Source organism: Alosa pseudoharengus, unplaced genomic scaffold (assembly GCF_046254945.1).
Source record: "Alosa pseudoharengus isolate Yale_2024_CS ecotype anadromous, Long Island Sound unplaced genomic scaffold, YU_APseudo_1.1 YU_APseudo_1.1_scf_2, whole genome shotgun sequence".
Classification (NCBI taxonomy): domain Eukaryota; kingdom Metazoa; phylum Chordata; class Actinopteri; order Clupeiformes; family Clupeidae; genus Alosa; species Alosa pseudoharengus.
In genome coordinates, this window is record NW_027468663.1 from 28,029,952 (window position 1) to 28,052,120 (window position 22,169).

The window sequence follows — 22,169 nt, forward strand, 5'->3', positions numbered from 1 at the left end:
TCATCGAATTTAAGGACAGGGCAAGTGATCTCAATGTCTACTCCAGTACCCTCCCCTCCCCACCCCACACAACCCACTCCACCCACCCCATAAAACAATGATGTGCAGAGACTCAGAGACAACAGAATAATCAACCTGTTGGTAACAAAAGGTGTTTATTAAACGTGTCTGTACAGGATGCCCCAAAATTAGGACATGCGCTCTGCTGTACATTTAGGCTTTTGGTGTTCATTCTTAAATAAACTACCAATTTCATTTTAAAATAAAATTCTATACACAGATGCATGTCTCTTTGAACATTTTAAAACCACACTCAGACAGTTCAGAGCACAGTACCAAAAGTGGCCTACAATGAATCAGATGGGATTGAAAACAAAAGGCAAACAGACTGATTGCAGCTGACAATATATACGTAAAACCAGAAATGTTTCCAGGTTTGAAGAAAAAAAAAAAGGCTACAGGTGGTCACTGAATGAGAAAAACATCAACTCATTACCATAAAACCAATCAGCGATTCTTGTCCCTTCATTCGCTAATAATACATTATACGTTCAATATGTTCTAATTATGCAATTGAAAATGAACTTAAAAACACCTCATGATTGGCAGGGAGAATATTATAGAGGAGGGACCCCTGCCAGTGCACAAGACACCAATGCACAGCCATCAGATTCATAAACCTGACTAAACCAATATGTAAACCATTATATCCCTTCAAGGTCGCAATCAGGACTGCTACAGCAGCTACAGATGAAGTTCAGTGTTGTTTCAAGTTGTCTCTGTGAAAGTGAGTGGTATGACATGTTGCTGTAATGTATGGTATTGATTCTTCAGGAGCTGTTTGGTACTATGATGTGTTGCATCCTTTCCTGTCAGGCATTCATATTTAGAGCTTCTGTGCCACCATCGAAAAGGGGGGGGGGCTTCTTAAAACCCTTTGTTGTACTAGCAAAGATTAGACTTAAAATGTCAGCTTGCAGAATTACATGGTGTTGGGAGGCAAATGTGTAAAAAAAAAAACATAATAAAATGAGCAGCCATCGGTGGAGGGGAGGGAGGTGACAGGTGTAAAAACAGAGAAAGAAGTTTAAAAGAGGCTTTACCGCTCTCTCAGTGGACACAGAGGAACTAAAAACAACACCCTACAAAAAAGGGCCTGAGTGATGTCTGGGGGGCGAACAGAATAGCGCTTTCTTACAAACATGATGGAAATGCAAAGAAATAGAGAAAGGGGCTTCCATTTTTTTCCTGGTTTGTCTTCAACACTTGTTAAAAATAATGACTGTGTCTGCTCGAGGTGTTCATTCTGTAACTTTAGTGGCCTCAAAATTCACGGCCAGCTTCCTATGCTTCCGTTTGGAGGCTGAGCCTGGCGTGTGGGGGTTGGGGTTCTGTTTGGGAGTTTTGGGGGTCATAGGGGTGGTTTTGTCAGCGCTGTCCTGCGTGCTGGTTGGTGGAGGGGAGGCAGGTGGAGGCGGACCTGATTGGGCCGACAGTGCTGCGTAGGTCCCGGGGCTTGATGATGCCGCATGAGCAGAGTTGACAAATTCTCTTGTTTCATGCATCTTGCGCCCTGAGACTCGCTTCTTAGTCACCTGAAGAAAGAAACAGACACATAAAACTGTAAGAGAAAGACAGCCACCCTATATGCTATGAACCTGAGAGGATCAAATCTTTCCAAACACCATGATGTTCAATGATTCATCGAGACTTGCAGATCCACAACTTTTTAAAGAACAGTGAAGGTATAAGTATAACTATACGTATATACTCTTTTGATCCCGTGAGGGAAATTTGGTCTCTGCATTTATCCCAATCTGTGAATTAGTGAAACACACTCAGCACACAGTGAACACACAGTGAGGTGAAGCACACACTAATCCCGACGCAGTGAGCTGCCTGCTACAGCGGCGATCAGGGAGCAGTGAGGGGTTAGGTGCCTTACTTCAGCCGTTCCTACTGGTCGGGGTTCGAACCGGCAACCCTCCGGTTACAAGTCCGAAGCCTTAACCAGTAGGCCCCGGCTGCCCCCAAGGTGATGATACAGACCAACAACATACAAACTTATGTATAGGTTATGAATGTATGTAAATGAATGTAAACTTAAAGCACAGAGGAAACTGGAACATGACTTATACATAAATGTTAACACACTAAGGGCCCGTCCACACGGAGACACTGTTTGGGTTAAACGCAGAGGTTTTGCTTCGTCTTGGCCGAGCGTCCAAACAAATCCTGTAAACGCACTGCCCAAAACCGCACTTTTTTGAAACCTGGTCCCAGAGTGGAAAAATCTGAAACCGTAGCCCTTTTGAATTCGTTTGGACAGCGAAATCGCACATCCTACTTGCTATTGATGATGTCATCGCCACACCTCAGCTGCCCTGGACTTGACACTTAGTATTGTATATAGTATTGCCTAACAATACCAGTTTTCATACATGACATTTCCTACGATTACACTCCGTAGGATAAATATCACAACTGGTGCTGCGCAGCGCCGATAGAATATGACTTGGTGGACTGAACACCGTTTTTCCCGGTGTTTTTTTATGCATTCTAGCTACTGTCAGTGACGCGAGAGAACTTAAGTTATTAGGGAAGTGCGGTGTAAGTTTACATTAATTTGTGCGTAGTGCCGGTGTCATTCATTTATTTTACATGTCTTACAACATAAATAAATGCATTCATAGTGAAGTCAGATATGAGCATACAAAGACGCTTAGAACTCATGTTAAGCCTATAGATGCGCACTAAATGCGAATGCGCGATTTGATGCAAGCAAAAGTATCGACTGTTACTAACAAAGGTATTATAGCAATATTATAAATGTGGCGACGGAATAGCCTAGAACTTAGGTACGCCTAGCCTTTGCACTTGCGGTGATAACCAAAACTAATGTGAATCGCGGACTATCCTACAACCAAAGAAAGTAAAGATTATTTTTACCTGCGTTAGCCAAATAAAGGACGGGACTGCACCCTTCACAAACCGTAAAAATTAAGTTTATTCGTTTTACAGTTGACTACAGTTGACAGTTCACTATAAGTCCACACAAACAATTCTGGTTTCCTTGCACTAGCCAGTTTTGTCGTAGCCTACTCTGTCTGTTGTATGGCCTACACAGCGCGCAAGCTTTGGTCAATTTCTGTACAGTGCCACATATAGGCATCGGATATGAAGTAACGTGTTAGAGTCGTGTTGAAATGGATCCGTTTGGACGCAAATATTCTTGATACGGTTCCAGGGAAGACGGAGGGAAAAAAAGTCGGTTTGGTACGTGTGGACTAGGCCTAAATGATCACACAATTTGTGTTGTGTGAGGATGTGATCGTTAGAGCACAGCTCAGACGTCTGACCTGGAGAGGCACAAACTGGTTGTGGGATCCAATGGGGACGGCGGGTGGAGGGGCTCGTGCGCCAGGGAAGGTGCCGCCATAGAAAGGCTGGCCTTGGTGAGGAACCGGCATCCCCCATGGTAGAGGACCGTAGGCCTGGGGGGGCATCAGGAGAGAACCTGTGCAACAGGACAAACGAGTGTGAGTGGCGGAGCAACACTCCACTGTCATTGCACTGGTGCAACGGACTCCACTGTCATTGCACTCTAAAGATCTTCAGCTCTGATGACCTCTATTCTGCCCTTGGCCATCATCATAGCAGACAGAACACTATTTCTAAAATCCAGTAGTAGCCAGAGTGACACAATCCCCCCCCCCCCCCAAATCAGACTGTGCCTCTTGCCCTGAAGCAGAATCCACTCACCAGGAGGCTGAGCAAACATGGAGGGATGGGGCGCCATCGGGCGCATCCCCTGCATCCCCGAGAACAGAGGAGGAGGCAGAGGGAACGCAGATCCCACAGAGCTCTGCACAGGAGGACAATCAATACAGCGCAGATTAGATGATGGAGACCACCACCAAGGCCAAGATCTGAAGTAAGATCCATTTCACTGCACCTCACCACATCACAAAACATTATCCATTAAACTGCATTACAGGAAACCACAAACAAACAACTGACATTATCAGCATGGAACTAACCAGGCGTTGCAGGGCAAACAGAGCTGCTTTCTCCTTGGCCTCGTTCTCAGACTGGCACTGGGGGCCGTGCACAAGCAGACCACTGGAGAGCTTTACTTGGCACACCGTCACACCCTAGAGAGAGTAGTTGCAGTAGTTGTACATGTAAAATCAAAGTGAGTGGCAGTAGTTGTACATGTAAAATCAAAGTGAGTGGCAGTAGTTGTACATGTAACATCAAAGTGAGTGGCAGTAGTTGTACATGTAACATCAAAGTGAGTGGCAGTAGTTGTACATGTAACATCAAAGTGAGTGGCAGTAGTTGTACAAAGGTTTCAAAGGTTTTATATGGTTGAGCTAATTCTATCTCTTCCCCCAAGTAGGTAAATATACATTCCGTCATCAGGGCTTTCCATAAATCAGTTTCCACCTTTTCACTACAGACACAGTTGTGTGTGTTTGTGTGTGTGTGTGTGTGTGTGTGTGTGTGTGTTTAAAAGTGAGTGAATGAGTGACTAAACCGGTTGCTGAGCTGACCTGGGCAGTGCGCAGGAAGGTGAACTCGGGCGGGCCCATGCCACGGGCCATGCAGACGCGGCCCAGCTCCGCAGCCATGGCACTGTGGTGCAGCGGAGGGGGCCCGGGGGCCAGGGGGGGCCCGGGGGCATCACCCTGCGGGGAGTTCATCTTGGCAGCTGTTGAGGGAGGGGGTGGCCAGGTGAGAAGCAAGCACGGCTCAACGTGAACACAGCTCACGCTCCACTCACAACTCATGCTCAAAAAACCGAACTAAACGCCCACTTCTTTTGAATCTATAAAATAAAACACACACAGGATCTCTTCAGTGTTAAATGGTGGTGTACCTAGTTTTTTGGAGGGACGTCTCCGCTGCTGCTGTTGTGGGTGCTGTTGGGAGCTGTAGTGGGTGGAGTTGGGTGCATCAGCAGAGGTGGGGACGTGAGAGCTGTCAATCTTGAGCATCTCTTTGAGCATTAGTGTTCCCTTCTGCATAGAACCCCACAGGCACAAAAAGCACTTACAGTCAACCACATCACTTATCACAGCAGACACACCTCACAGCATCTAATGTCACTTACACTTTAAAGTGATTCAAAAATATGAGGGTAGTCTATGGAAGCAAATATTGGTACCAGTAGGTTAAGCAACTTAGTAAAACAACAGATTTTAGCCATTGTGAACTGCAGTTGGGTGTGGTTACCATGGCAAAGGACTGTGGCGAGAGAGGCTCTCCCGATTGTTCAGCTTGCTCTTTGGAAGGACCTAATGGAACAGGCTCATTTCCTTTGGTGATGTTCAGGTTAGCAATCAGATCTTCAAACTCGGAGGAAGTCTGAAACAGGCCAATGTAAACTGAGAATGGTGGGAATGGTGGATGTGTAGGTGTATAATACAATCCTTGCTATTCCATGCATTTCACCAGGTATGTTACTATACCTTGTTCTGCTGGTTTTGGGGTGGCACTAAATTGAAGTCTTCGTTTCTCTTCAACAGCCTGATGCCTCCAGATGGATTCTATGTTTTAGGGTTATCAAAATACATTATACAGGTCTGTTGATTTCACTTTCGACTCAAAAGAGAATCTGCAAGGATAAACGTAACAGAGAGAAATGGGCAATACCTACTGCTGCTTTTCATGATAATGATTATAATGGGCAGATAATGATTATGATAGGCAGTATGGTGGCCTTTAGAATACATATTTCAGTTTTACTTAGAGCGGGGAGGCCATTAATGTGTAGACAAAAACCTGTCTGGTCGCCAAGAGATTTCATTTATTTATTTTTAACCAACCAAAACACATTTGAAAATGTATGAATAAATTATAAAAATATAAATACATAAATATATTAATTCATGGATTATGTGATCGATTCATCACAAGCTTACAGTATTTCGCCACAAACATCAATCTCCAGGTACTTTATGTATGTACATTTACTACATACAATTATTTTATATTTAAATGTCTTTTAAACATATGAACTACATAACTTTTCTTGGTGAAACATATACATGTAAAAGTATTCAATATGTTTAAGAATTTCTTGATTAAGTAGGTTAAAAACGAATAACACCAAGTTAATGATTTCTTGATCAAATAAGTTAAAAACGAGTTTGATAATAAAAGTTACATTGAACTGATACATCTAAAGTCTGACTGCACTGCAGTTGCTGTGATGATAAAAGTGTTTTTTTTTTTTTTATTATTGCTGGTGCCCCTATCAGTAGATAGCTGAGGGGTTGATTTGCTGCTGGGGTGACTGGACTGGCGGGCTCTACGGCTCGCTGCATGCAGCCTGATCAGCGCCCTGCTCTGCTCCCTGTCCTGCTGGCAGCTCGGCCTCCAAAACACACTCGCTCTGAAAGATACCATCTCCAAACATGTCACTCGCTCACGACACACATGCCCTCCTCTAGACGGCACTGGACATCTACCATCTCACTTTGCTCTAAGCACAACTGGCCAATTATATCTAAATATAATTACACAGCTATGTCTGTAATGGCCTGAAGAGTGTGATCTAAAACACCCTTGACAGCTGCTCTGTGGTTTAATGGGTACCACCTGCAGATTGATCTACGGCTTTGTTCTGTTATTTTAGTTTGTTTGTTTGTTTTTGAGGAATTGTTTGAATTGACGGTTATGCTTTATGGCAATGATGTATTAATGCATTAATGAAGTCAATTTTAGCTGAGACCCTTTATAAAAGGGACTATAAACTGGTTATTGGGATTATGTACGGTGTTGGTGGGATGAAGTGTTTCTTTAATGGAGGAACGTACTGGTTTGCTGGCAGGTTGGAAGCCCTGGGGGTCACTGCCCTGACTCTTGCTTTGGCTCAATGGACTGGCTGACCCCGTAGGTAAGCTGCCCTTTCCAGCCTAAGGAACACAACAGTGGAGATGACTCAATGAACACAGACGCCCTCACACACACACGCATGCACACATCTGCAAAAAATGACACAAACTGTCCCTATCACACATACACAGTCATGTGGCGTGCAAACTGGCACCCCTGCAAAAACATTGACTCAAACAGACTTTACACCACTCACAAAGATGTGCAAATAAACACCCACCCGTCCACCTACAGACATGTGGAACACTGTGTGAAGTGCAAGCAAACAGTGGGAATCAAGGACTCACATTATTTTGCCAGTGAGCTGGTGGTTTCTGGGGCATTGCAGAACTCTGGAGAGCCAGCCATACATTGCTGTACTCCTCATCTTTACCGGAGCCCTACACACACACACAATAAGTAGGCTTTATGAAAATAGATTGGGGGGGGGGGGGGGATCACTGCAGAACAGGTGGACACGAACCTTGACTTTTTGCTGGTTCTTCTGGTTGAGGCCCCTGTGAGGAGAGTGTCTGTTGCCCTGAGTGTCGGCCCTGAGGTTAAAGCCTTTGCCATTCTGCTGCTGCAGGAAAGAATACAGTCAGCTTACACGCCTATTGAACTGTACACAACACGATTGAGGCTCACAATGTAATTAATTATTACAGACAGATTCACATAGCTAATACTTCCAACATCACATGTGCTATGTGAGTATGAGTGTGAGTGTGTGTCTGACCTGTGTGGGTATGAATGGGGAGCGTGGGGAGTGGTTGAGGCCGGCGAGCTGGCCCTTGTGTGGCTGTTGGCTGGCGGAGGGCTGGGGCTTGATGACGGCAGTGAGCTTGCGGGAGCCCTGCTCCAGGCGACAGCCATGGCTCAGGTTGATTAAGGCACTAGGAGGCAGCCGGTAGCCACGGCCTGCTGAACACCTACACCCACGAGGAAACATTAGGCTCAAGCAAGCATCACAAAAAGACAAGAAAGACAAACAAGACAAAGCATACACCAGTGGACACATAATCACACCTGCAAAGGCTCACAAAGGCAATCTAATCACCACGTCTGCTTATTTGCCCTAACTTATTAACTCTACTTCAGGTTGTATCTTATATCTCACTGTTTATCATGATCACCAGTCTCTGTGGCGCTATTCCATGAGAGCACGTACCTGATAGTGAGTCCTCCTGCAAATTCCTCATCAAACACCACCTCGTACAGGACCTCAGCCTCGCGCTCAGCTGGACGGGGGGGGAGAGAGGTGGATACAGACACATGAAACAGGAGAGGTGGTGAGAAATGAAAGAAATGAGAAACTATTTGCAATCTGTCTAAAGGCTTCGTGTTCATATTTTGACTTGGCCACAATAAGTGATAATCCAGCTCCATGGGAACATGCTGAACCAGGAGCTTATGAACTGTGACTGGTTTCACACAAAACCATTGTTTTTTTAGGTAGTGTATCTCTGACAAGCGCTTAGGATATAATGCCTTTCGCGGCACAAAGTTACTACACTGTACATGACATGCAAAGTCAAAGTAGATATGTGTGTACATGTGTAGATCTGCATGCATGTGTGTGTGTGTGTGTGTGTATATATATATACCTGTATGTATGTATGTGTGTGTGTGTGTGTGTGTGTGTGTGTGTGTGTGTACATATTACTACAAGGTAGCACAAGTACCTCCTTTAATCCCGATGATGGTGCCCCTCAGGCCGAGTGGGACGGAGAAGCCCTCCCTCACATTGACCACACGGTCAAAGAGACGGTACTCCACATCAGGGTCAGGCACCACCCCATGCTGCTGCTCAAGAGGCTACACACACACACACACACACACACAATTACAGACAATATACTTCAGCCATAGAGCAGCAACAGGCAACACCACAAGCCACAATCTGTTCTGTTCTACTCAATTTAATTTGTATACATTCACTCATATAGTGCAATAGATATTAATGCATGCATCATGTATCAACGTAGCACATTGAAATGATCTCAAGGCACTTTAGAGAGCATGAACCCAAGGCGACAGGTCAAGGAAAATACAGTAAAAAACATACAACTCACACACCTCCAATAAACACACACAGATCATTATGAACACAGTATCCTGGTGGTGGTTAGTGAGGTTCCCCTTTGGGTCCCTTGAAAAGCGCTATATAAATGCTATGAGTTGTTGTAGTTGTTGTGATGACAGTGGTGGTACTCACCCTGTAGAGCAGATGTGGCTTCACAGTGACCCGCACTTTTTTGCTGCTCTTTTTCACCTATAAAAATAGCACACACAGCGATGACAACTCCATACAGGCATGTGTACACTGCACACACACATGCAAAACATGCACAGGGTTCCCACTCAAATCAAATGTAAAATTCCATGACAAGTGAAAGTCAGGGCAAGTCAGGGAATAAATGCAAGTCATGGAATAAGGCAGGAAATCAATAAATTGGCATTAAAAAAGGTGCTAACCACAACCACTCAAGCAAGCAGCAATGGAAAAAGCTAATAACCAAACAAACACTGATACTACGTAGAAATATATTTCTATTAATGTATTTGGGGAAGTACATTTTAAACTGCTACAACAAAATTCCCTGAAATTCTCTGACTTTGCCCACAAAATTATCAAATGTCTCGAGTAGACTTAAAAATCCCATGATATTCCAGAAATTCCATGACCCGTGGGAACCCTGACAGCAGTTCTTAAGACAACTAGCCATGATATACAAGCTTAGATCTCTAACCTTGGCCCTCTCCAGCTCCTCCTCAATCATCTCCACGATGCCGCCGTCCAGGACCTGGAGGTCACAAGAGGCCCGGGAGATGGAGCTGACCGGGTGAGCCCTCAGCCAGTTAGTGATCTCCTGCACCTTTTCAGCCCTATGTGGACACAAACACAGATTTCACAGTCACAAATTCACCACGTGGTAACTCACCAAAACCACTGCACTGGTTGGGAAGAGTCAGTAGTATGTAAGTGTCTGAAAGTCAAGGTTACCCGTTCTCCTCCAATGCTGGCCAGATGTCATCCTCATAGAAGACGTCGTCATGACTGTTCCTGGACACGGTGTTAAACACTTCTGAGAATCTGGGGGAGTGCACATTCATGTTAACATTCATATTACTCCGAAGTACTGGAGAGGAGTGGAAACATTCAGATGAAGAGAGGTGGATGGTTGACACACAGGCATGCACACACACACACACACACACACCTCTCCAGGTACTCTGCAAGCAGTTCCTCCACAGCAGCAGAGTAGAGCCACTCCTTCTCCGTCCTCTTGGTGTAGCCCGGCACCTCCTCGTTCTTCTTGTTGAACTTGAGGTTAAGGCCCACGTTGGCCTTCTGCTCTCCGTGAGGACTGAGAAAGAAGAGCCCATAACCATGAGGACACCACAATACTCAGTTGGCACCACACACAGACCAAGAGCATCCCACTGCGCAGCCACTCCAAACTGGAGCCGAGAGGTTCCACTCACTTTCTCTTGGAGCCCCTGCCGATGAAGATGCTGCCGGAGAACCGGGAGACGAGGTAGCTGGTGATGCCCAGGCGGGAAGCCAGCACGTAGCCGGGGCTGTACTTCACAGAGTATTTCTGCCGTGGGGGACAAGGAGAGTTAAGTCAGTCGTAGCCCAGTGGTTTCAACTGGTGGTGAGCGTTCATCAGTGTGCACCAAGTGCTTGGTGTATTGGACAGACACGGGTCACTCACATGCTGGTTCTGGATTAAGGCATCGAGCTGCGGCTCGCAGGGAACAGTGAAGACCACCCGCACCCGCCCCTCACTGATGACATCACTGGAGTCTTGCACCTTCATCGTGAACAGGATAAACAGAATTAACAACACCAAGATACACTCTGTGAAAATGATGCAAACAGCCTTGCAACCTCTAGCGCGTTGATCAACAGTGGCTTAAGAAAGCGGAGTATGATAGGCAGGCGTGGTGGAGCAGAGGTAACAACACAATGAGTAACGTGACAATCAGTCGGCCCAGGTTCTATTCTTAAACCAGCTGTTATGAGACCACGCTGTGAGTCCGTGTCACATTGGATAAAATTCCACAACTTTAAATTAAATTAAAGTAAAGTGTGATGGTAATTTTGATACCATAGATTTAATAGAGACCCAGTCAGACCAATAGTATGAAAAATCAGGAACAGATTTAATTTACAATGATGCGCATCAAGGGAGAGACAGCATGACTTCACCTAAAGATCCATCAGCTGCTCTCACTAGACAAGGAAATAGTTAGAGTTTAAGTATCCTTCCAGGCTGACGGGAGATGGCGTTGGTCATCCCATCTCACGTGGACTACACTGAATCAGACCCTGATTAGTGGCAGCCTGGCAATCTGGAGCAGATAGCTACTGACGCAGCCATGCAGAACAGTGAAACACTGCAAAGTCATAATATTCATGCTTATCTCTAAACACAGTCACACACAGATATACACAGGGACAGTACAGATATCATACAGTCATTACATAGAATCATACTTTTAGTATCAAAGTGACCTACCAATGAGAAATGCAGAACATTAAACCATATATTGGAATATTGGACATAATGTTCTATTCCACTTTCTCTCAAGTGTTACTAGTGTGACTTGAGAACAAACCTCTCCCATGGCGCCGTAATACGGGCTCCCCACCATAAACACAGTGATGGCTGGAGGAAAAAGCTCATCCAGCGTCTTAAAGCAAGATGTGGAGGAGTCGAAGGCCTTGATGTCCTGAGAAGGAAAAAAACAAACAAAAAAACAATAATAAAAAAGGAGAAGAAAGAAGGGTTGTAAGGGAAAAGAAGATGTACCAAAAAAGGAGAAACCAATAGAGAGAGACCACTGCAGAGGCAGAGACAGCAGAGTCAGGAGAGGTCAAGCCGGGGGGCCCCTAACCTTAACAATGGTCTGGTAGGGGTGGGGCAGGACCTGCTTGGCCCACTGCTTTTCCAGATGCACTTTCCCGTCCTGGTCCGGCACATACTTCCTGCCTGTCAGCAGCTGGGCGTACAACACCACCACCGTCTCATTGATCACCACACCCTTACGTTTACCAAAGCTGGACAAAAAAAAAAACGTGCATTACGGACACATTCGGACAGGCATAAAAGTGTGATCACGGTTAAGTCCGAGTTGACCTCGGGAAATAGGACAGGTATGTGAGAGTACAGGGATGCTGCTTACTACTCTGTGAGGCCCTGCGAGTCCTTCTCCCAGTCTTTCTGCTCCTTGTCACTCAGGTAAGACACTTTGATGGGCGGAGGGCTGTTATCCGAGTAGAGCTTCTGAACACCTGGGGGCTCTTCCAGGTAAAACCTTAGCGTAATTAAAAGAGAAATGGGAAAGTAAAAACAAGTGAGAAAGCAGGATATACATACAGTAACATTTAAAATAGCCGGGGCTTTTCTTTTCCAAAATGGCGCAAATTTGAAACAAAATGGGTCGATGTAGGTTGGACATGGCATAGGCCTAGTCCATATCGAAAAAAGTTTAAACAATGTGCAACTCTGGCAATTCCTGCCACAGTCTATATTATTGCCATCCAATCAGAACTTTAGTGTGCACAATCTGCACCATAGAACTGGTGGGTTTTAGGAGATTAAATACAACCCGAAACTAAAAAACAGACCAGGCCCCTATTTTAAACCAGCCTTTATTTATCCAAACCTATAGTCACACCAGGCATGTAAAAGTCTATAGGCGTCTATTTGGGACTCTGCTTTTATTTGATGTTTTACGGTATATACCTGAGTGTGAGTGTGAGTGTGTGTGTGTGTGTGTGTCAGAGCTAGAGGTCAGATGTCGCTTACTTGGTCTCTCCATCAGACACAGCCACAACGCGGGCTTCCTCCAGGTGAGGCCAGTTCACAAACAGAGACTTCCCTAGGACTTCAGAAGCCACATCTTCACACACCTGAAAGAGGAAGAGAGGAGCACATGCGACACACGTTGTGTTTACTCGACCACGCGGCTCAGCCTTGCACCTGCTAGGGCCCACACCCACGACTTGCAGCACTTCAGATTTGCTGACGTGCTAGCAAGGAACCTAAACCCATGGGTGCTAACGCCTGTCGTTCAGCACAACTCTAAGGCCTCATGAGAGCGGGTTTCTTACTGCACAGCTACCAGACTGATCCAGTCGTTACACATGCTTCAGTCAGATCAACAGTCAAGGATACCCACCTGCCTTTCAGTGAGATTTCTAATGAACAAATAATGCCACTTCTATAACTCTATGTATTACTTACTAGTAAACACAAAAGCCAAAACCACTTTTTACTTTTTATCACCATTACCGTGGTGGTGACCTCACACCAAATCTATATAACACTTGTGACTAGTAGAGTTCACAGTAGTAGTAGTTCCACCCGAGACATGTCTTGTGTGGTGAGAGTCGAGTTATGACTGAATGATGGCTCACCGGCTCCCCCTCCTGGCTTGGTAAGATATCCAGGATGGTGTTCTCCCCTCGACTGCTCTGCTGGAACACCACCACCCCGGCCTTCTTCTTGTAGAACTGGAAACCCATGAGAAGAGGAGTTATGAAAATCAATCAGTGAATGTGTGGAACTCTTTCAGCATTATTTTGTCACAAATCCCTTGGACAGATCTTTGCAGAGCTGTGATGCAGCATGCCTTGTCGTGTGAGGCTTAAGGCTCACCTTGTGGCGAATGTGCTGCAGCGTGGGGAAGCCACAGAAGTAAAGCGACCCCCTGTCTATCCGGCGGCCAACGTGGTTGAGCGACACGTGCCAGGCATCCATGGCCACTGGGGTCACTCTGAAAGTAGACAAGCAAACCAGTCAGTCCTCTGCAACTGCTCAAAGACAGGGTCCATCGGGCATACATTCAGGGATTTGTCATCTCTATTTACACACTGGGAAAAAACCTGTCTACTCATTCACTGTTTTATATCCTCCGTTGTCAATTCTCAAGCTTGCACACCTGGACAACTTTACCAAACATGGACTGCATGTGTTTTTGTTTTAACTCAACAACACTGTTCAACACATTGAATCGGGTAAGTTCAGGTGCAGAAGACAATACACAGGTGAGTGAGTACATTGTGGATTTAGATGCCGTCTGAGCACTTGGGCTTTGCACTTACTTTACATGGCAGTGGACAATGTTGGGGAACAGCTCCGGCAACAAGGACTCGTAGGGGTAGTCCAGGTCCTTATCAAACGTGTACAGAGCACACTCTGTATGCCTGTTCCTGTCCTTCTCTGCCCTGGTCATCTTGTCATTGAAGGGCTCCATGGCAGCAAGCAGCAATTTCTGAGAGGAGCACACAAACAAACACACATGTGAACCTCCACACATGAGGAAGGAAAGTTGTCCGTTCTTTCGATGTATATACATTTGTTCTACTAAGACTTCTAGCTGTCAATCATGAATGCAATTTAAAGGTGTATGTTCAGCAAAAATAAAAAAACTTGGAGGTTTGACTTAAAGGTGCCATGTGGGGTTCAGTAGGATTTGAGTTGTCGAACACAGCTACACAGCACTCTTTCCATTGCATTTAAGAATAACTTTGAAAGACTACCCTGCAGTAGCTGGTTCACATGCTACCTTTAGTGGATATATTGGCAACTCAGAGCATAGGTGTTTTTTTGAAGTTGTGTCAAAACACATTTCGTTGATATTTCTAGGCAATTCTGAAATATTTTCAAATGGGAAAAAAACTCCACATAGCACCTCATTTCTACAAGTTTTGATGAAATCTTCCAGCAGCCATGCGTTAAACCACGGGCAGCAGAGACAGCCCAGTCAGTCACCTCGTCTATGAAGGGGATGAGGACCACGGCCTCCCACTCCTGCTGCTTGCCGTTGAGGTCCGTTTTGAAGTCCAGAGGGTAGTACTCAATGATGGGGGAGATCTGGGATGTCATTAAGTGCTACACACAGAGAAGACATGGGCAACATTCAGTATGAACTACTACAGGAAATGGGTTCCCAGTAAGCAGGGATGCAAACAGGCAAGGGGTAAAAAGGGTGAGAACATTGTAAAACCAGTCACAACTAGCGGGCGCGCTCGTATATTAAGCTTGTCACTTACTGAAAGAAAATGCTCAATCTACCAAAAAATCCTGTGTGTGTATGCCTGGTGAGCACCATTTTAAAAATGCATGAACATGTCTTGATGAGTCATTGATAAATTAGGGCTGTATAAGTATTTTTGTGTGTGTACACACATATCTGAACACAAGTAGATGAGTGTAAATGTATAAATAGCATGGTATATGCACGTTACCCTGTAGCATTGAGGCAGAAGATCTTTGCTGGCTGCTGGCAGGACGCCCAGCAGCTGCTCAAAGGGCATGAAGGGCTTCCCCAGGTCAAAGGTCAGTTTGAGGTCGCGGAGGTTCCTCACATCAGACAGGAAGGGAGCATAGTGATGCGGGTAATACCTACCACAGGAAGCACAGATGAAATCATTGGTTTGGAGCAGACAAAAAAGCACCCAAGGGGGCAGAGCAAGAGGATGAATTAGTGCCCCCTATGTGCCAGTAGATAGGGAAGCGCAAGACTGAGACCTATGGCATTTAGCTAGGCTGGCTGGTCAAATGAGACCACTAAGACTTTAGATGACAGCTGTTTGGCAGAGCAATTATTATTTCTGTTTACTTTAAATTATGAAAGTATCAATGCTTACACACACACACGCATGCACGCACACATGCACAGTGTGTGTTGTAGTTATTCTCTTACCAGCTCCATGACTGAACCCCATGATAATAGTAATGCAGAATCCACTGGATTCCCTCTACATAGCACTTGGCTTGACTGGCCAGAAATTCACTGGAGGGACAAAAGGCAAAGTAATGTAAACATACAGACAGCATGATCATCCATTTCTAAATGACGTGCTCATTACATGACAATTCCACACACCATGCTACTTTTTTAAATGCCTGTCAGTCCGCTTGGGGGAATGTATTTCACTCACTCTGAAACGACTTCCACACCCATCTTCGACATGTAGTACATGCGTTTATACTGCCGGAACTCCACCTCAAATATTTCCTCTTCCTCACCATCTTCCTCCGCACAATCTGAGGGATGATGGAGACACATGGAACAGCGGTGACTCACAGTGAACACATTCAGTAAGTGTCCAGGCCAGTGAACAGATTCAAGTGTCCAGGCCAGTGAAGGATCATAGCATGACAGCGCTGGATTAATGCAGCATGGGTACCTTTGATTTGGCTGTTGCCGGTGTCCTTTCCACTGTCAAGAGCAGCAAGGCACAAAGAATCCTGCTGTGACTGATCACAAAAAAGGGGATGGGGGGTGGCAACAAGAAAACACTCTTTTTAATCAAATTCAGTTGTTTTTTTTCTTTGTTAAGTCAGGAAACATGAATCATGAAGCAATTGGGGACCACAATGAGACAACAAGACAGCAAGACAATGAGACAACAAGACAACAAAAATACTTTTCTGTTCATTCCTTTAGATCACATAAATCACATTTCCCCAGTGACCGTTCTAGTGGTTCTAGTAGAGGGAGACTTACCTTGCTCTTCCTGATGTCTTTGCGTGCTTCCTCTGCAGCTAGACCAGCAGCTTCATTCAGGTACTTGTTCCCCACTTTGCTCTCAAACCACTTCAGGTCCACAAACACCTCATTAAAGTGCTCACGGTCAAACTGGGGAGCAAAGATCAGCACAGGTCAAAAACATCACGAAAGGTCCAACTGTTTATTTATTTATTGGTTACTCTGATTTGTTACCTTACCTCAGACAGCTTCTCCAAGTACTTCTCAAAATTAGCAAGATTCAGAAAGCCGTTCTCATTGAGGTACCCTACCAAAGGCGACATACAACAGATATCAGCAAATCATACAAACAGAAACAAGAAGCGTGTTAAAATTTGCAATACAGAGGCAAATATCGTTTTGGTGTGGTTAGCTCCTCTGATGGTTTGCAAACATTTGCCTTTAATTTGCCGATTCAAATGCACCTTTGTGCTGCACTCAGGTGAGTGGTCAGCGTACAGGGAGAGCATGGAAGCTGCGCTCGGCTGTGTGCTGTGTGCAAAGTGTGCTGTGTGCGAAGGCTTTGTGTGGAGCGTGAGGGGTTGACAACACTGGGTAACGTGGGTAAAACAGGTCAAGAGAGTGTGCATGCGCGCGTGCCTGCGTGTGTGCCGCGTCAAGATGGCATTGGGAGCTCCACTCACCCCCGAGCGTGGGCAGCACGCTGATGTAGGTGCGGTAAAGCAAAGGCAGAGCATCGTGGTTGATGTGCAGGTGAGGCAGGTGAGGGATGAAGTCGTTGCCCACCAGGAAGCCCATCAGGATCCAGTCGTCGATGATCCGCTCCAGGTCATACTCAAACGGGATCTTTTTCTAAGGGGAGCCACAAGGAGGAGAGCACATTATGAACAACACGCAGCTACATTAGTTTATAATTACAGCAATGAAGAAGCATTTAAGATATAACTAAAACGTTCATATACATTTATCTTGTGTGCACAGAGTGTGCCTCTGTGCACATGAATGTTTGTGGGTGTGTACAAATAAATAGAGTCTGTGTGTGAGTGAGTGTTACACATTTTTTGCTGTGTGTGTATCTGTTGATATGAATACATATGAATGCACATATGTATTTAAGTATAAGTATATACATGTATAAGTAAGTATATATACTCTTTTGATTCCGTGAGGGAAATTTGGTCTCTGCATTTATCCCAATCCGTGAATTAGTGAAACACACTCAGCACACGGTGAACACACAGTGAGGTGAAGCTAGGTGCCTTGCTCAAGGGCACTTCAGCCGTGCCTACTGGTCGGGGTTCGACCCGGCAACCCTCCGGTTCCAAGTCCGAAGCGCTAACCAGTAGGCCACGGCTGCCCCAATTTATAGCACGATGAATGTGTGAGTGTGCATACCTTAAGGTCTGAGAACTCATAGTCAATGTACTCCCTCATAAGGGAAAGGTGCAGCAAATGAAATGTGGTCTCCTCAGGAGCAGTGATCCTACAGGATGAAAACACACATTTCACTGAGTGAGTCTACAGTTTTTCTATGTGTATGGCTACGGTCAACACTGCATGGGCATAGTCACCTCAAAAACTGAATACCAGGAATAACACCACAAAGCTCCTGAAGCAACCAGCCAACACCCCCCCCCCCCCCCCCCCCCATTTAAAACACATCACCCCACATTCACGCTAAGGCTGCAACTAACAAATATTTTGGTAATTGACTAACCTGTCGATTATTTTTTTTCTCGATTAATCGATTAGTCAACGATTATTTCGGTCACGCCCACCATCCCTGCTTCCAATGTGCATAGCACATATTTGTAACATTTATGTTACCACCCGCCCCCTTCAAATTAAAGTGCAACTAGTCTGTTAAACGGCAATATAATGTGCAAATAAGCCAATAATGTGCTTTGTACTACTACAATAGAAATATCAAAACAGAAAGTTGTATTATGTTTATCATCATAAATTGAAAGTCACCACCTTAGTTTATCATAGTTAGTGCATGCTAAATGCGGAACAAACTCTTGTAGTCTTATATCCTTGAGATCTTACTTTCTGACAGGTATACTAACATAAACACTATGATATAACATATAACCAGTTGGCACAAAGCCATCGGCCATTGAAATAGTTTGGCTGCTCGCTAAATTTTACCCATTCGGAGATATTGTTACATCAAGGCTCTAGGGTGCTTGCGTTTGAAATGCTCATGCATGCATCACCGTCGTGCTACTGTGAAATGGACAGCTCTGCTGTTTTGTTGCTTTATTTTACTAAAATATTCTCACATGTTTGAAAGTTTGGTCATCATTTTCACTACCTCTGCCATTCATACGCTATTGAACATTTGTGTGGAGTAGACAAAAACTTTATTATCATAGTCCTTTCAGATTGCCTCAAATAATATGACGCATAGACAATAAAATTCTGCATATACACATTTTCATAATTGCCATTGTCACCTTTGATGACTAATCGTTGCAGCGCTAATGCAGCGCTAATACACACACACACACACACACACACACACACACACACCTTTTCTGGGACTTCTTTCCACCGAAGCGTACCTCCTCTCTCAGGAGAGAGAAGTGTGGTTCATGGCTGGTGAGGCCGAGCATGATCTGTTGTTGACAGAAATCAACCTCATAAGGTAATTGGCAAACTCAGGCTCCAAACAGATGAAGAGAGTTGTGTCACACATGATACACACTAGTGTGTGGAAACAGACACTTACCAGGTCAGCATCCAAACCGTAGAGGCAGTGTCGCGTGTTTGGATTATGTCCTGGCTTGGCATTCTCTGATCGAATGAACTCCATAATCTTGTGCTCTCCTTCCCCAGGCGTCTGTGAAATGTATTATGAAGAAGATATTAAACATTCAAAGAAAAGAAACAAGCAAAACCGCCATGTATGAGCGTTGTGCATGACTTTCACCTCGTGGCCTGACAGGAAGACATTCACGCCCTCCCACAGTCTGTCAGTGGACAGCTTGCTGTGCACAAAGTACTTCAGCTGTTCCTGTAGTCTGGCCATAAAATCAGTCCCTGTACGACACAAGAAGGAACGAGCGAAAATGAAGATGAGATGGTGAAAAGCCCTGCATCCCACATCAAGAATCTTGAGTCTTAACACTCACTACCATTACATATAATCACCCAAAATATACCACTTACATAGGACACAACAAACCAAAAAGGTCATCATAACAGCAAAGCAAACCATTACTGACTACCTCTGGAAATTATGCCTAGAATGGCAGGGGGGAGAAGCAGCTTAGTGGTTCCTCACCTGGAGTGATGCAGTTGGAATCAAACCTGGCTTCTGTTGGCAGGACTTCTCCCTTCTCCAGGGCCTTTTTGATCTTATCTTCTGCCTCTTTGGCTGATCTACACCATACAAATGAGAAAAGGGTAAATCAGGTAAAGGTAAAATGGACAACTGAGTACAAATATGAAATCAAACATAACTGATTGTAATGTTAACTGTGATGGAAAAACAGGACACTCATCAGGCAATATGCCGGCAGTGTGACTGTGTGATAGATCACCTGAATCTCCTGCCACGCTGCTGGTTCATTTTAGCCCTTGGGGCAACACCATCCACTGCCATGAAGAACACCTTCCTGGGTTTGATGATGCGAAACAAAACCTCAATATAATGAAAGATGTCTGCAAAGATCTTCTCCTCTGTGATGCGGAAGTGTACATCCTCGTCATTGGGGTGTGAACACTGATGGATTATTCCATTCATGTCCAGGTACAGGTTGTCAAATTCTGGGATCTGCAGTTAAATACAAATGTATTTGTATTGTGTCAATGAGATAGGAAAATAAGCTGTAGTCTGTATCAGTACAATAACTTAATTCATAGCTTAATTAATGGACATCATGGGAAACACACAATTGCACAAACAATTGATTCAAGACAGAACATGTCTCAGAGGACCTGGCAAGAAGGAAAAAAAGCATTGTAGGTCCATAACCACTGACAGGTACTCATGGGTGTTGCTCTAAACTTATGCTAACACTGGTCAACTATACCACACTATTTATACCTTTGTACACTTTCTAGTTTATTAACGAGTTTAGTACTTGCGAAACAATACCAACAGAAATGTCGAAAACCTGGTACTATCCCAATCCCGTTAAGGCACCTTAAAAGTATTCTATTGAGACCTATCAATACTATTGTCAATTAGGGTCATAATCGTTCACTCTGCTGCCTTGCGTACTTGACCCCTTTCAGATTGCCTCAAATAAAAACTCAAATAAAATTCTGCATATTAAAAGTATTCTATTGAGACCTATCAATACTATTGTCAATTAGGGTCATAATCGTTCACTCTGCTGCCTTGCGTACTTGACCCCGTATTGTTGGCGAGTACCAGGAACCAATAATAGTATGTACTCTGACATTATTGCTGTGGTCGCCCTGTAAACAGGTTGACAATCAGCTAGTCAGCTGACTTTAACATTGACTGTTCTCCTAGCTGCTTACACAAAAGCACTTTTGGTTGCATCATGCACACACAACTTCTCACAAGCTAATGTTATTCCTCCCGTAATAAACAGACCAAAAGCCACAAAACAGGAGCAAATGCCAGTTATTCGTTGTCATAGCTGACTTCGTAACTTGAATAACAAGTTAGCTAACGTTAACTAAAAAAATGGACAACGTTGCCTCGCGGAATCATTCTGCTAAGGTTAGCTGTTTGACTAACAATAATGTTAGCTCAGTATCTAAATGAATGTTAACTAACGCTAATTTAAGAAAGAGTCATGAATGTGGGTGATATGATCGATTGGCTAACTGATCAAGGTAATAAAAAAGTGATAATATAACAACGCCTTTTCTGTATGGCACAAAAACATATGCCATCAAAACTGTGTCTATGTAAACAACGGGCTGCGCTAGCATGTCTGTTTTTGGAACCTGAGGCAACGTTACGTGGAGGTGAAAAACTCCTTAAGGCCTGTAAACTAACGACATTGTTTCAGCTATATTTAGCTAAACCGTTGCCCGTTGTTTATTCTCCTCGTAGTGTTGTCAACTAACTTCAATGTTAATGTTAATGAAATAATCTAACGTTAGCTAGCTGAATGGTTAATAAGTTGTGCTAGCTGACAATTCATACCTGATGTTCCTTGACAACTTGACTTAGACAAGGATATCGCTCCGAAATCCATCGATAAAATTTTGGTACCCCCATCCTCGCCTCTCCAAATAATTACTTCTAAAAACGTAAAGAGGAGAAGAGCGTTAACTTTTCATAAGAAGTTAATATTGCTTGTGAGGCTAGCTAACAAGCAAAAGGGTCTCCTTCCGTTGAAGCTAGCAAGTGTTGTACAGGACATAAAAATGTCCGGGCGAATCCGATGACGTAATAAATAACGAAACTGAAATTATGGAAAATATCAGATTTACTTACAATGTTATTAAATAAAACACAGCATACTCATACATAATATAACAATATATATAGATTGATAGATATGATATGATATATTCTTACGATTGTATGACCTTTTTAACCAGTGGTGCTACCAACAATATAATCCGGTCGGACGACGATTTGTCCATTTTATTTTTTGGCCTAGGCCTACAGTCAAAGTCCCTCCCTATCTTGCATGCAGATGCATTTATCTGAACGACATGATTTGATAAAAAAGCAGCAATGATTCTTTTAATTCATGATTCATTAGCATCATCATAACAACAATAACTTGTTATTCTCTCCTCCAAACTCTCCCTCAATAGCCACATTTACATGGACA

The 22,169-nt window shown here is 44.3% G+C and overlaps 1 protein-coding gene across 2 annotated transcripts; it reads right to left on the bottom strand.

Annotated features, from left to right (window-relative positions):
* Window positions 1-136: 136 nt before the first annotated feature.
* xrn1 (5'-3' exoribonuclease 1) lies at window positions 137-21,725 on the bottom strand. 2 transcript variants are annotated; one of them, XM_076294393.1, is made up of 42 exons: window positions 21,530-21,725; window positions 19,944-20,176; window positions 19,685-19,782; window positions 19,331-19,440; window positions 19,130-19,240; window positions 18,931-19,016; window positions 17,791-17,878; window positions 17,079-17,247; window positions 16,635-16,702; window positions 16,414-16,545; window positions 16,094-16,163; window positions 15,845-15,950; window positions 15,607-15,696; window positions 15,149-15,305; window positions 14,673-14,792; window positions 14,003-14,172; window positions 13,557-13,674; window positions 13,316-13,411; window positions 12,705-12,808; window positions 12,079-12,210; window positions 11,791-11,953; window positions 11,512-11,625; window positions 10,605-10,703; window positions 10,372-10,487; window positions 10,107-10,253; window positions 9,890-9,979; window positions 9,636-9,771; window positions 9,101-9,157; window positions 8,568-8,700; window positions 8,054-8,123; window positions 7,622-7,814; window positions 7,367-7,462; window positions 7,191-7,283; window positions 6,825-6,923; window positions 5,475-5,552; window positions 5,239-5,370; window positions 4,883-5,024; window positions 4,557-4,714; window positions 4,041-4,154; window positions 3,763-3,865; window positions 3,360-3,517; window positions 137-1,595 (listed from the first exon to the last, which is right to left on the bottom strand). In XM_076294393.1, the coding sequence occupies exons 1-42, from the start codon at window positions 21,602-21,604 to the stop codon at window positions 1,302-1,304; spliced, it is 5,118 nt and encodes a 1,705-aa protein (XP_076150508.1). In that variant the 5' UTR covers window positions 21,605-21,725; the 3' UTR covers window positions 137-1,301. The 2 variants fall into 2 exon arrangements, with proteins under 2 accessions (XP_076150508.1, XP_076150507.1); XM_076294392.1 differs by having other exon boundaries at window positions 7,367-7,465.
* Window positions 21,726-22,169: the final 444 nt, after the last annotated feature.

Bases quoted from the DNA above. Each gene is read 5' to 3' on its own strand.
- xrn1 (XM_076294392.1), bottom strand. From the start codon at position 21,604: ATGGGGGTACCAAAATTTTATCGATGGATTTCGGAGCGATATCCTTGT. The intron at 19,441-19,684 runs GTGAGGAACCAC...TGTGTCGTACAG, and splicing joins TTCCAACTGCATCACTCCAG to GGACTGATTTTATGGCCAGA. The intron at 11,954-12,078 runs GTAAGCAGCATC...TTTTTTGTCCAG, and splicing joins TCGCAGGGCCTCACAGAGTA to CTTTGGTAAACGTAAGGGTG.